The sequence below is a fragment of the Poecile atricapillus genome, chromosome 8 (assembly GCF_030490865.1).
Source record: "Poecile atricapillus isolate bPoeAtr1 chromosome 8, bPoeAtr1.hap1, whole genome shotgun sequence".
Taxonomy (NCBI): domain Eukaryota; kingdom Metazoa; phylum Chordata; class Aves; order Passeriformes; family Paridae; genus Poecile; species Poecile atricapillus.
Genome location: NC_081256.1, coordinates 5814640 through 5829305, shown reverse-complemented (window position 1 = coordinate 5829305; position 14666 = coordinate 5814640). Strand labels below are relative to the sequence as shown.

The 14666-nt window shown below is 40.3% G+C and overlaps 1 protein-coding gene across 4 annotated transcripts in view; it reads right to left on the bottom strand.

Annotated features, from left to right (window-relative positions):
* The window catches only part of FARP2 (FERM, ARH/RhoGEF and pleckstrin domain protein 2), a 73684-nt gene that overhangs the window by 25052 nt on the left and 33966 nt on the right, over window positions 1-14666 (bottom strand). For all 4 annotated transcript variants that reach the window (XM_058843794.1, XM_058843795.1, XM_058843792.1 and 1 more), the window contains exons 8-13: window positions 12565-12712; window positions 11722-11811; window positions 10473-10636; window positions 10273-10341; window positions 8777-8834; window positions 7869-8109 (exon numbers count right to left, since the gene is read on the bottom strand). In XM_058843794.1, coding sequence (XP_058699777.1) covers window positions 7869-8109; window positions 8777-8834; window positions 10273-10341; window positions 10473-10636; window positions 11722-11811; window positions 12565-12712 — 770 coding nt within the window. The remainder of the gene's footprint in view (window positions 1-7868; window positions 8110-8776; window positions 8835-10272; window positions 10342-10472; window positions 10637-11721; window positions 11812-12564; window positions 12713-14666) is intronic.

Below are 14666 nucleotides of genomic sequence, written 5' to 3'. Positions count from 1 at the left end.
ACATACTCAAAGATCTTCAAATATACTAATACTTCTTAGTCACACCACACAGTTAGAAATGTATCCTTAAGCAAATAAACCCAGTTTCATAAAGACCAGCATACATCTAATAGAAATAAAAAATAAAAACTAATCAATAAAACATTCCAAAAGCTCTGTAGTATGCAAGAGCACAGCTACAGAATCTGGTGAGAATGCTGAGGATATCCTCCACAGCTACTGTGTAATACTGGTCATGTAGAAACAGGCTCCATTTAATTTTCACTGAGTAACAAGCAGAATAATAAGATAAAAAGCTTTTGGCATCACTTCCCAGTTATTTTTTCAGCAGGTATTTCCATTCTTCAATCTAAATTCAATTCCTACACAGAAAGCCAGATTTGAGTGTACAGGCTGGCCAAAACAAAAAACACAGGTTCTGTAAGCTAGATGCCTGGATTCTTTATATAATTTAGACTACTAAAATAGTACTTCAATAATACTGAACATTATGGGATGAACAAAAGTTATATGAGGGTTAAATGTCAGCAACAGCTCCTTATCAAATGGAGTGTCTCTTGCATGTCACAGAAAACCTTTAGAGATACAACTTTATTATTATATCATTGCTATTACGACTGCTTCAAAAGCTGAGACGCTTTTCAGGCTAAAGCCCTGCAGAGGCTGACGAGAGGACAATGGGAGCCTGCTCTGAGCCTTCCTTCCACCCAATGCCCTGCTGAACCCATCACATGCACAGACCAAATGGTTATTTCTAGAGTGAAAATACACAGTAGAGTGAAGTCATTAGCAAGCTGATGGACTACAAGTAAAATCCTGGATATTTTCCCTATTTCAAAACATCACAACTAGCAGATTTTCCCCTCTGCAAAAATCTTCCATTTAAAAAGATGAGAAATAGTTGGGAGATAAGAGAATCTCGAAAATTATCTAACAACCTAAAGAACCTATGCAAGAGACTTTAAATGTAAAGGTCTCTTTTTATCCTAAAAAAAAAAAAGTGAAAATTAAAGCACATTTACAGCACTTGGTGTGTGCCCCAGTGCTGTGTACCTGTGAAGTCACATCTCCAACCTACCAGAATCCTAAGGTTGGCCCCCGTTTTATGGTGATGCCCATAAAACAGCTGAAACAATCCAAACCAACCACCCTTCTTTTGCCACCTTTCCACCTTGTAAAATCCCTGTTTGCAGGGAAAAGGATCTACCTAAACATTGGCCACAGACACCTGAAGGAGAACCTGCCAGCTAGAAAACATGCAATCACCTTCACATGCTATGTTTGCAGAAAAGGACAATCTTCCAATGGAATCAGATATACAGGAAAGAGAGTTCAAGGGATATATCCAGTCTAAAAGAAAAGGTCTCCACAATAAATATAATTCCTACAAAGAAATCTGAGCTTCTAGTCCTGTTTGTATCCCAAGCAAATGATCTGAACAAACCAGGAATTTGAAACCCACACACCAGTGTTTGCCTACTGTGCTCTATTTTCAACTAAGTGCTACAGGGTGAAAAACTGTGTGGAGAAAGCTGGGAATAAAACAGATAAGATGCCTTGGCTAGGAGAACAAGTATTTATTCTATTTCAAAGGTAAAGGTAATGAAAATAAAGCTAAAAAGCCCATGTTGTCATTTATATCAAAGTTTTCCTTGTTTTATTGCATAAACAATTAAAATTATGAATTAGTACAAATCTGTAGGTTCATAATTGGCAATCTGAACAGACACAAAGATACTCAAAACCCCAACATATAATTCAATAAACATTTACCATATAAAAGATAAAAGTTCAAGAGATCAATTAAAAAATTCCAGCTCTCTTTGTTTGAATGTAATCTTTTCCTGGCAAGAATAGCACCTATGGAACTGGGGAGTCCCTCTAACCAAGGCACACGTACCCCTGTATGTACCGATAAACAGGAAATTTGGCATTCGAGCAACTGCAGAACATTATGACTTTTGAAAATGTACAGGAAACCTTCCCACAGACCAGGTTCAATTAATCATGTTCCAAATTTGAGCTTCCAAACCTCCAGCTCACCCACTGGAATAATCCTATGAGAGCCCATGGGAAGGTAATTAATTAAGAGTAGTTAATGATTGCATTTGGAAATGTAAAGTCTCCCCATCTTCAGACAGAGAATGTATATGTACAGCCATACATATACACACAGCCCTTGTGACAAGTGAGGTGTAAGAGTCTCTAAAAATGACAGGCAATGACAGCTAAAGGACTATGTTGAGACCTGTGATTACACTCATTCAGTACTGAGTAATTATGGCTTAGAACATTTTGTAAAATGACAATAATGGGAATGACTTACCGACAGGTTTGCACCAAAAAAACCATAAAATTATAACAACTTTTAAGAGTGTCTTCACAAAATCTTACCCCTACCAAGACTTGCAACTAGACAAAATCTACCACCACCAAAAAAAACCCACCAAATAAAAACACCCAATACCATAACCAAGCCACCAAAAGCACCAAAATAAAAATCCCTTAAACAAAATCACCTATGACCACAATACAAATAAGCACAGGAAAAAGGAGATCAATACTTGGTATTATCCAGATTATTCAGCAATTCTGAAATTTACTGGAAATTAAAGTGAAAGTTGAGGGTAGATTGATATATTGCCCTATTCCACCCTAAGATAAAATATGGCAAGTCCTGGGAATATACAGCATGTATTATTTTACTAATGAATACTTTAAAATTACAAAGTCTATGCAAAATAGATAACACAGGTTAGTAAACTTAACAAAGCTTAACCAGGTGGTGGATAGGTCAGAGAATATTCCATGACCCATTTTTTGTGCAAATTAAGTTTCATTAACTGCATAGATGATGAACAAAAATGCTCTGATGTAGCACTTTCCATTTAAGCATCAGAAGGGCTGTAAGTACACACACAGAGAAGTACAGGTGGGGATTAAATTGCTCACTCAAAACCCATTTTGCTTTCTTTCAGTCACACTGCAACATTCAGCTGAGCACTGCAGAGAGCTAAGCCCAGCAGCCTGACTCACTGGGAAATGCCTCTAATACTGGCATGCATCCTACAGCTGCCTGTGTTTGCTAAAACTGAACAGAGAGACGTGGAAGGGTGGAAAGGAGTCCTGCTTCACTGTGGATTCCTGGCACACTCCCTTTGCTGAGCCAGTGCTGCAACAGCTGCTGGGTGCACTGTGTAAAGCACACCTGGAAAGCCCTGTGGTTCTCCTAATGGAAAAACACAGCACTAAAACCTCTGCACTGGTTCGAAATGTTTGTACCTGTGTGTGTCCCCATCTCTCCAAGGGCTGGGAGGCACAAAGCAAATGTGCAAGGATGTAGCTGCAGAGGGGCAGGGGATGACTCCTTGCTGGCCACAGACTCACAAAGTTTACACCTCGGTTTTATCTGCTTTACCACAGCTCCTCAAATGCTGCTTTCTTGCATGTGATACTTGACAAAGATCTTCTTGATCTGGTCATTTTTCCTAAGTCATTTCTGTTGTTTTCCATGCCCTTGTGGTTCCCACAGCAGAGGTCAGTGCCTAGGGTCTGCAAGGCTCCTGCCTCTCACACTGCCAGCTCACCACTCACCCTCATGAAAGGAGAGCTTTTTTTTCCTATTTCTCAGGAAATAAACTGAAATCAGTACCAGGAACTAAGCTTTAGTATCAACACCGTAACAAGAAAATAAAACAAACCACAGGGAATAACACTGGATTAAGTGACACTGCCAGGACTCCACACTGCTCTCCAGTTCATCACTCCCCTCATGCTACACAAAAGTAAATGAAGGGGACAGAGCAGGGAAAGACATTCCTTGTCTCATCTTCTACCACCTCAGGAGACAGCCTGGGGAGAAGAGGACAGCTCCACTGCACTGAAATAACCCACACATGGGACTCGAGCTCCCTGAGAAGGTCTAAGCTGCCACGCTCCCTTGAGGGCAGCTGGTTTTCTCTCCATCTCTGCTGGGAAGTGAATCTGAACTTATGTCTCTGAAGGAAATGATGAAGAACCTTTGCTCACAGCTTTCTTGCTATAATAAAAGCTCTACTTATGAACCAATTTTTCTGCTATTTTCTGTCTGTCTGGGAAACCTTGAACAAAACAACACAGCTCAGCATGCAAAGATATCATCAGAGGCCATATGGCTTTGGAAATCAAGTGAAGCACAGAAGGAAACCATGACAGCTCTATGCTCTCAGTCAGCCAGAGCACATAGAACTAACAGAGGCACAGCAGCAGCTCTGAACTCTCATTCTGTACCTAAAACCTTCATCTAAACAGATCTGTACCAGGGTCAAAGCTTCTCTCAACTCTTCCTCACCTGTAGATCCACACAGCTTGCCCTAAGATAGAAGATTGAAATCCTAGCCACTACCATTCCTCTGGAAAACAAAAGGGGCACTGTGTTAGAAATCTTATTGTTTTCTTTGAGAAAAAAAGAATCCCTGAGAGTTAGAACTGCCAATAAAGATCTGCACAGTTTAAAATTTAAAAGGAAGAAAAACATTGAAGATGTCTTTTCAAATTAACTATGATGCAAGAAGGCAAATTGGCAAGCCTGTACATTGAAAATACAGCAAAAAGGCAGCTTTTTCCCAAGGTCTTTTGAAAACTAAGGGAGTTTAGTTGGATTTATTCCCCATTCTAACACATTTAAAGGAATGCTTGTGACTGGGGCACAGGACATGAAACAGAGGCAGACACAGTTATATGTAATAGCTGAATCCTGATTCTTTTTTTTAAAGATCAAAGATATCAACAGCCTTTCTCTACATCTTCAGCTATATACTTGTCCCTTATGCTATCACCTGTTATAGAATTTGCAGACAGAATTACTTTTGCTGATTTTCTTTATCTTCCTTAGGTTACACAATGTAGTTCATTCTGGGAAGAAATCAGACAAATCACCTAAAAACATAAAGGCTCTCTATACCACTGCAGACCTCCTCCAAGTCCTGTTTCATAATGTCACACCACACACCCACAACATCATCTCCACAGGCCTGAATAAAGTCCCACAAAGAGCCAAAACACACATTCAACAGGAAAGAAATAAAATAGAGGTAACATACAGCAAAAAAAAAAAAAGCATCTTGTAGTGCATTACTGGAGGTCTGAGCTAATATTTTGTTCTCAATTTGCTTTGTCTTTCTGTGCTGCTGGCAAAGGGGACAGACTTCCCATGGGACAACACACATTCCACTCAAGCACAAGATAAAAGCAAGCACTGTGCAGAATAGTTATACCTTGGTAAAATTAACCTGGAAGAAATGGGTGACTAAAGGAGGTTTTATCTCCTCGAGTTCTGCCTCATGTTGAAAAGTATTCCATCAAAGTTTTACTGATCAGATTTTTGATAAATAATAGTATATTTTTAAATGTCTGAGTAAACAGTGAAGGTCTTTAATGATATATCAAGACCATATTTAAAGTGGTAGCAATAATATTGACCATAAAGTTATGTTTGTAACTAAGCTGCTTATTTTGGAGGCATCAGCTGTATTAGTACTGCACTCTCTCTGCACAGGACTGAACACCAGGCAGAAGGGAACCCCAGAACCAAGTGGCTGAAGGAGATGATGCTTTCCATCACGAGATTTGGGTCAGGTGTTATGGATTTCCCATTCTTGCTTGTATATAGTGTAAAAAATGTTCTTACAAGCACAGAATTTCACCCCCACAATCCATGGCAGTTGGGAAGGTCATTTCACAACTTTTGTTGTTTCGCTTCAATAAATGTTGCTAAATTAAATGTGACCAGTTAAGCAACAATTCAATTGTCTTTCCATTACACTTCCAAACTTACAGCTCAAGCCTCACATCAAAGTTCTCTGTCTAAAAGAATTTACAAAAGCCCTGAAGCTCTGACTGTTGTCTATAGTATTTACCTCTCCTAACAACTCAATTTCTCAGAAAAATTACAGTATTTTTCTGAATACAGTCCATATTTTAAAGAAAAAGTTAAAGGCTACACCAGGTTTACCACCAGCTGTTCTCCACAGATACAGGAAACTTTTCTGAATTAATTTGTGAGGATTTTTATGCAGAGTGATTAATAATGAGAAAGAAGGGAAATGTGATGGGGATTAAGTGCTTTTATAGTCTCTGTGTATCTCCAAAGTGCTGCAAAATGTTTGCTGCTGGACTGCTGAAGACACCTGGAAGTCAGCAAATAAACTTGTCTTCACAAGAAGTTTGGAAACTGCTATTTCCATTTGGTTGTATACACATTCCCTCTTCCAAACTACCTTCCAAGGTAGGTATAGGCAATTTATTCTTCAAAGCATACCACAGATGTTTTGAAGGTAGAACCTTTGCATAGGTTGGTATTTTAAAACTGTCCTTCAGAGATGATTTGAAGATTGTTCGGTTTTTTTTGATTATGGAAACAAAAAAAAAACCAAAATGAGGATCTTGCTACAGCACAGGAAAACAGGCAATTTAGTGGATGCAGCTGCTGGTTAAAAAGCATGTGCAAAAGTGACTGTTTTATTTGGATTTTGGAGGAACAGCGTATTATATGAGACTCTTACAGATATATTTACAGCTGAAGAAATCCTTCAGTAGACTGTAAGTTGTGATGTCTGCATGAGCCAGTTGATACTTACAATTCCCTGAAATCAGTGGTTCTTTTCCTAAATGTAGTATTTTCCAACATTGTAGCCTATTATAACGCATTCTTGATGTAGTGTGATGCAGAAACACAGCATCCAAACTTCGATGGACACTGAAGAAGCACAGAAATTTAAAAAAAATTTAAAAATCAACTATGTTATCTGATTTAAATCCAGCCACTGGATTGACTCATATCACACCCTATTGACTTCCAAGCCTGAAAAGCATAGAGGGATCCATCACAAAAATCAAGACTAATCAATTGATTTGTGTCTTCTCTGTCCAGTCTTCTTGCGTGAGATTTTTTAAATTATTCTGAAAGTCAAAGGCATAGCTGTCACCTGTGGTTTGAGCAAAGGGGTTACTAAAGAAGAGGTTCACATCTGGAGGTGCAGCTGTTTCTGAGTCCCAGGAGTCGGTGTCCGTGCTGCTGGAGTCTTCTGTGGTGGTGGGTGGACAGCTCAGCTGCTCCAGCTGGTCGATAATGTCCGTGATCTGGAAGGCTGAGCTGGACTCGGAGCGCACGGAGTAGGCGGGGAAGTTGAGCATGGAGCTGGCCTCGGAATGGTTGGCAGAGCCGTAGGTGTGCAGCGAGGAGGTCCCGTTCAGCGGCAGGTTGTTGAGGGAGCTGCTCTCGGAGCGGTTGTTGATGAGGGAGCTCGTTTCTGAGGGGCTCAGGAGGCTTTGCATTCTGCTGGCTTGGGCCTTCACCTCAAACAGCTCTGAGGTATCTGATGGCCTCTCATTGCCGTTGAAATCGCTCCCTTCTTCAAATTCAAACTCTTCCATGTTCATGTCCACGGCCTCGGTTGAGTACCTGTCAGGGCTCGACTGAGCAGAGACTGTGTTTTGCTGGAGGGCATGTGCAGTTAAACCAGCTGACTCTGACAGACACTTAGAAAACTCAGAACCCTTTAATTCTAACCCACTGTACACAAAGGAAAATGCCTCAGAACCCCCAGCAAAAAAGGACATTTCTGCTGGGTCATCATCAATGAACTCCTCTGACACCTGTAACGGGGAATTTGTCAGTGTGAAAAGAGGGGCACCTCGGCTGCCATGCTGCTGCTCTTTTTCAGCAATGAATACACCTGTGGTAAAGTCATCCTCATCATTGTCATTTTTACAACCAGCAACCCTGCTCTCCTTACTACTCCTCTCTACATCTACATCTACACCGCAACCACTTTCAACAACAGGACAAGACGGGTCACAGTTTTCTGCAACACTACCAAACCCAACACCTTGGAGCACAGGAGATCCAGGCTGCTGCATCAGCTTCCTCCCCGCTTCTTCCACTGGTGCTGCAGTGCTTTTGTCTGGAATCCTCGTGTACGCTGCTCGGGGGTCCAAGGAGGAAGGGCTGGGTTCAGCAAACATGGGCAGAATAGAAGCGGGACTGGCCAAAGAGTGAACCGAGTGGAAAGGGGCAGCTGTTGAGGCAGGAGACCCTGGAGTTCTCAAGCCCTCAGTGAATGGGACACTCTAAAAGGGGAAAAAAAGCAGAACACAGCAGATAAAAAGGTTTTTGGAATACATGAAAACAAATGTAACATTCAGTTACATCCATATGCAGAAGGAGTACACCCTTCACAGGAGCTCACTTTACAGCAGACACTGTACAGAACCTGATCCAGCAGCCCATGTAAAAGGCAGAGGTTTTTTCCTTTAATTCTGATAACTGGATGGAAAGTTATAAGCATATATCTTATAGCTGTACAAGCATCCACAAAGAAAAAAAACAAAATGACAGTGAAATTCTGTGATGCTTCCTTAACCTCTCCCATGTAACACAAGAGTATTCAGTGAAAGGATTGTTTCTTGCCCCGTCCTGCAGAAGGCATCTTACAACAGCTTTGAGACTGCCAGAGAGCAGAGAGTACCTGGAGATAAACTAATCCTCTAAAATAACAACATCCTAGAAAGTCCAACACTTCCTTTTCGGTTCAGTGGAACTTTGAGTTAAATATTACTCACTTCACACTCCACTGACTACAACTATCAAATCAGTAACACCAATGAAAAAAATTGTGCAGCCACACAAAGAGCAAACAGTGGCAGCAATTCTGGTGAGTTGACTCCTCCACTATGAGCTCAGAAAGCTGTTTGTCCATGCCCCTGAGCACAACACCGAGAGTGCTGCAGAACTGACCTGCTTTGGCACATCTGTGTTCGAGGTGCGAGTGGATGCTCTGACCTTGCTGTGCCTCCTGTGGAACAGAGCAGCCTGTCAGCATCCAAGACATGCATCAGCCTCATTCCTTCCCCCACCACTGATGGCTGTGCCAGTAGCCAATAGAAACATCTCAAGCTCTATTTTATCGGGTTTTGTTAATAACTAGTTTGAGTTTTAAAAGGTCAAAAGAGATGTAAATTAAATGATGCATGAGTAAGAAATGTACAAAAATAGAATAAAGATCCAGATCATTCACAGAATCAGAGAATCATTAAGATTGGAAAAGGCCTCTAAGATCATCAAGTCCAACTGTTCCCCCAACACTAACCCATGTCCCCAAGTGCTTTATCTCCATGTTTTTTGACCACCTCCAGGGATATGATTCCAACACTTCCCTGGGCAGCCTGTGCCAGTGCCTGACCACCCTTAGAGCGAAGAAATTTTTCCCAGTGTCCAACTTAAACTTCTCATGGCACAACCAGAAGCTGTTTCCTCTTGTCCTGTCACTTGTTACCTGGGAGTAGAGACTGACCCCCACTGGGCTGGTGGGGGTTTCTTGGTACCACTGAAGGAGACTTTAAGAACAACTTGGGGCTGAATACTAACTGAATATTAAACAGCACATTTTAGTTTAACTGCATCATTATGATAAACATCAACAGAAGAATGATGCTAATGATGCAACATAAATGATGCTAAATGAGCTAATCTGCAACAATTTTACAAATTCACTCAACCATATAAAATTTTGTATGTTAGACCCCAGAAAGTGGTATCCTTCATTACACTCATGGTTAGATTAATTCCATGTCAATAATTAAATAGAAAATCAAATTTTCAAATAGAAAAGGAGCTCAACTGGAGTCTGAGACATTAATAAAATGAATAATAGATTAATGCAAAAATTTTAAAATTCCTATTAAATCCCTATAATCTTTTGGATTAGGAGTAAGAGTTTCCCACACATCATTTGGATTAGGATTTGGAGTAGGTGGAGTTTCCCACACGTAGACTGGTCAGCTTTGGAGTCAAGTAAGGAAAAAACAATTTTATAATGAAAAAACATATTCTTAATTTATATATTTATATGTTTAGAAAAAATTGAGTATTTAAGGTCATAGTTTCAAGCTTGCAGATCCCAAGTTCCATTATGTGCTCTGCTGATGGCACAGCTACAGTGGCACAGACAGGTCCTCACTGACATTATGGAACCTTCAGTACATGCTGAACTTTCAGACAGCTAAGCCACACATTGTCCACAGACATCAAAACATGGTACCAAAACTTTCCTAAGCTTCTTATATCATCACAAAATAATACTTTCATTTTTTAGCTAAACGTTTTAGTTTAGCTACCTTTGGTACCTGAGAATGAGCCTTCCTCCAAGCAGCACTAAAACACTGAAATTTAGGCAATAAGGGCACTGTGAAAGTCTCAGCTATGTTTTGCCTTACAAAGCTATTTCATCTTACCTTTCATATGGAGTTCTCTTCATCCCACTGTCCTTAATATAATCCACTAGTTGCTTCTGTGTTCGCCCACTGTGAACCCACAGAAGTACAAAGGTTATCAAACACAGGGGATGAGCATTAGAGATGGAATGTCTTTAGCATACTTCTTCCTTTTTATCTCATTTTCTAAGACATAATGAGTGTGCTCTGTTTTTCCCTACCTGTATCTGAAGGATGAGCCTCTGGTGAAGAACACTGCTTTAGCCTTTGGCTTTGGCTGGTCAAAGAGCCTAAAGAACGTGTGATACTCAACACAGATTTTCCAGAAGTTTTTACACTCATCCCTACTTCCCAAAAGAAACTCCAATGTATCTTGATATGGGCCCTGGGGAAAAAACATAAAGTTCAGTGGCTCCTAAAATGACAGTAAAGAGAATAGGAAGGCACAAATGTGTGCCAACAAAACAGCTGAACTCCAGCAAGATTCAGGATTTTGCTAAATCACTTTTCATCTGCCTTAAAACAATGGGAGTGATTCTGAATGCAGTTAAAAAATATTTAATAGCTGTCAAAAATGCTTTCTTACCTTGAAACTGTAAAAATATTTAAAAATCACTTGAATTTAGAAACATGCTCAATATAACCCACCTTTAGAAAGTTCAAATAAATTTAAATATTTAAGTGAAATAGGATCTGTTTTAAAATACTATTCTTTTTTTTAGGAATTCTGATGCTTGTCTCCTGGAAATCTAGACAAAGCTGGAAAATACTGCATATGTCAGAGTACAGTTATCACATTACATTTCTGAGGGTCTCTTTGTGAGATACATTGCTACATGAGCAGACAGTGTGTCCTGTTTCAGGTACCCTTGATACATGAAATTATGTGCAAAGTTGGTTTTTTCCTCTATTTTAATATAAATTTAATATAATTTAAATGGAATGCAATTTAGTCACTCAGCATGGAAGCAACGATTTTGATGACATTTGCAATCAAAAACATCTACTGTAAATTAGCTAAGTATGAAAAATAACACTTGTGCTATAGAGATGTATAGAAAAGATGAAGCAAGAGTAATTACACCATCCTTAAAATTAAGCTACAACAATTTAGCTTCAGCCACCTATTCCTACCTGAGATGTATCAGGTAATTCTCATTTGAATCAAGAAAGTGGATGCAACTTTTTCAAAGTAGAAGTACTGAGACAGGGTGCACCAAATACTTGGTTCTGTCTTATATTTATACATGTGTAAGCTTGTGTCAAGGATAAGCTGATATTGAAACACAAAACCTAAAGATCCTAATTTGTGGGGAGAGAAAGGAAAGATTTACACTTGAATGATGCAGCCAAGCCTGCCTGCTGAGCCTATTCTATAAAAGCACAAACTCCAGAAACATTCATAATAAAATGAAGCATAGGTATTTTTTCCAACAGACCAGTCTATATTACAGTAAAAGTTACACAGACCTCTGGGTGGAGCTTAATAAGGAACCTTTTCCTCTTGAAGCTCAGTTTACGGACCTTGGACCAGTTGAAGGTATTGATTTTCGTGTTACCCTGAATTAAAATGAGAATGAACAAATGTTAGCAAAAGTTTCAAACAAAATTCTCTTGTGGGTATAGAGATGTGTATGTGGACACATCCAGCTGGATTTTTAGTTCTGGTGACAATATTCCCTTAAACAAGAGAGGCCACTTAGCAGTCTGAGAGAAATTGCAGGACTGCAGGGGCTGATCCACCTCCAAAAGAAGCTGCCCCAAAGTAACCAAAGAACAGGTAAGACACAGCTGAGCAGCCAAACAGAAATACTTCAGTAAATCAGCAGCCTCTGTGTTTTGGGGAGAGAAAAACTCTACCATTGCATTCATAAACAGGACTCTGAGCACTGAGCTGCTTCTTTAATACAACAAACAAAGTAACACTACTTGGTCCAATCACCCCAATCAATCAGCATTCCTATATAATAACAGCAACAATATCCCAGCAAAAATCCACTGGAACATTAAAGGAAGAGAAACCAAACCAAAATTCCAGGATGACAGACCTGTCCCAGGGCTGCTCCAAATGAATTGATGTTTTTCTCTGATCACATACCTAACTTCAAACAAAGCCCCTCTACTTTACTGTCACCTGCTTTTGATGTTCTGCCCTCTGCACAAGAACAAGCTGCATCAAACAGTATTCCCTGGGGGCTTAAATGACACTTCTTGAGCACAGAACACATTAAATTTTCAAGACACCTGATGTTAAAATGAGAGACTTACTCCAAGACATGCTAAAGGACAGTCAGTCTGCCATCCCTGCCATACCTGGAACACCAGCACACCCATGTGTGAAACAGCCAGATTGATTTTGGTGCCCTCACGGTCGGAGGCAAGGTGGAATCTGATGCCATACATCTCCAGTTTCCGGGCAATTTCAAGCACTTGGAAGTCAGATTCAGCAGGAGTTTGACTCCTATAATGAGGAATTAAAACAAAGTTTTAAGAACAATCTGATTCTACAACACTGCCAACATGGCTAACACACTTAAGTCTGAACTTGAGCACTAAATTAGAATTTTCTGTCTCATCTAGTTGGGTGGTTTCACTACAAGTCATGTGTTACACTGAAAGTTCTGTAATGACACAGCTGATGGCCAGTGTCAAGTGCATCCCAAGACAAATGCTGAGAGATTAATTAGCTCAGAGTTTTTTCAGTTGAGAAACTATAAAGTTGAACAAATCCAAATTCAATCCAGTGCTCCTCCTTCTGCTTGCTTGTGTACACATCAGCATTAACTAAGATAAGGAGTGAGAACTGGTGAAGTTGCATAGCCAGCAAAACAGAAACAATGCAAATATTGCAACAGAATGACCCTTTTCAGGTCAGGTTTTGGGACCACAAAATTATTACTCTATCACTACCAGGTGCAACACATTCCCCCACCAGCCATTGGCTGGATAATTCCCTCCCTGCCAAGGAATCCAGAGAAGGATCTTTAAAATGAAATCTCATTTGCTGTCAAAATTACTCTAAAAACAAGAGAAAGCTGTACACAGACAGGAGCAACTGCTCTGTAAGGGTACACAAGGTCCAAAACAGCAACAGAGAGATTAGTCATGACTCTGGCACACACCTATCAGTTTCAGCCCTCACTGATTGCTTCCCAGGTTAGCTGATGTCAAACCACTAACATTTTGCTCTCCTGCATGAAAACATTTATTTTATAAAACATTAATGTTTATTAAACATTTCCTTTTATTTCCTCAATACTCCTTGGTTTTTTTTCCATTAGAGGGAGTGTATTAGATTGTAGTGCATTTTCAGTGGGTACTTCTACTGACAAAAGTTTTTCCCTGTAAGTCAAAACACTCTGTAAGTTCATGGGTCCTGACAAGATCCTCCAAGAACGAGCAAATGGTGCTGTGGAAATAAAGGAATTCTTAGAATCATAGAACCATAAAATCATTAAGGCTGAAAAAGACATTGAAGATGATCAAGTCCAACCATTGCTATTGATCATGCCTCAGTTGCACTACAAAGCAAAAAAGTCTTTATCACAAACATAAGCATGTCACCCAAGTAGGTCTCTGAACTACAAACACCTTGCAAGAAAATGTTAGTACCCAGTTTTAAGCATAATATGGTCCAGGAGAACCAGGACAAGCAGGAGAACCTTCTCCTATGCCAACCACAAGGAAACCTCACTGCAGGACTGCCTCCAGATCTGGGGTCCCCAGCATAAGTGGACACTGTATGAGTCAAGACCAGAGGACGGCACAGAGATGCTCCAAGGGCTGGAGTCCCTCTGCTATGGAGACAGGCTGGGAGAGGAGAAGGCTGTGGGGAGACCTCATTGTGGCCTTTCAGTTCTTAGCAAGGGCTTTTTAAAAAGAGGGAGAGTGACTTTTTATATGGATAGAAGGTGATAGGACATGGGGGAATGGTTTTAAACTAAAAGAGATGAGATTAAGATTACATTAGGAGAAATTCTTCCCTGTGAGGGTGCTGAGGCCCTGGCACAGATTACCCAGAGGAACTGTGGTTGCCCCATCCCTAGAAGTGTTCAAGGCCAGGTTGGACAGGGCTTGGAGCAGCCTGGGATAGTGGAAGGTGTCCCTGCTCATGGCAGCAAGTCAAAGCAAGATTAAGGTCCCTTCCATCCCAAACCACAATGGAATTCTGTGAAACACCAGCAGCACAGGACCTGCTGGGGCGTTCAGAGCAGTGAGGCTGCATCAGCCACAGCTGGATAAACTGACCCCCTACATCACTACTGACAATGACTAGAAATAATAAATAACAAATTACTTTCATGTGCAAGTTCACCAGGATAAATGTAATGATACAAGGAAGACACAGATGCTAAAAAATTATTATTCTATTTACAAACAGCCAGTGCTGAAACCGGATTAGATTCCTGCACACA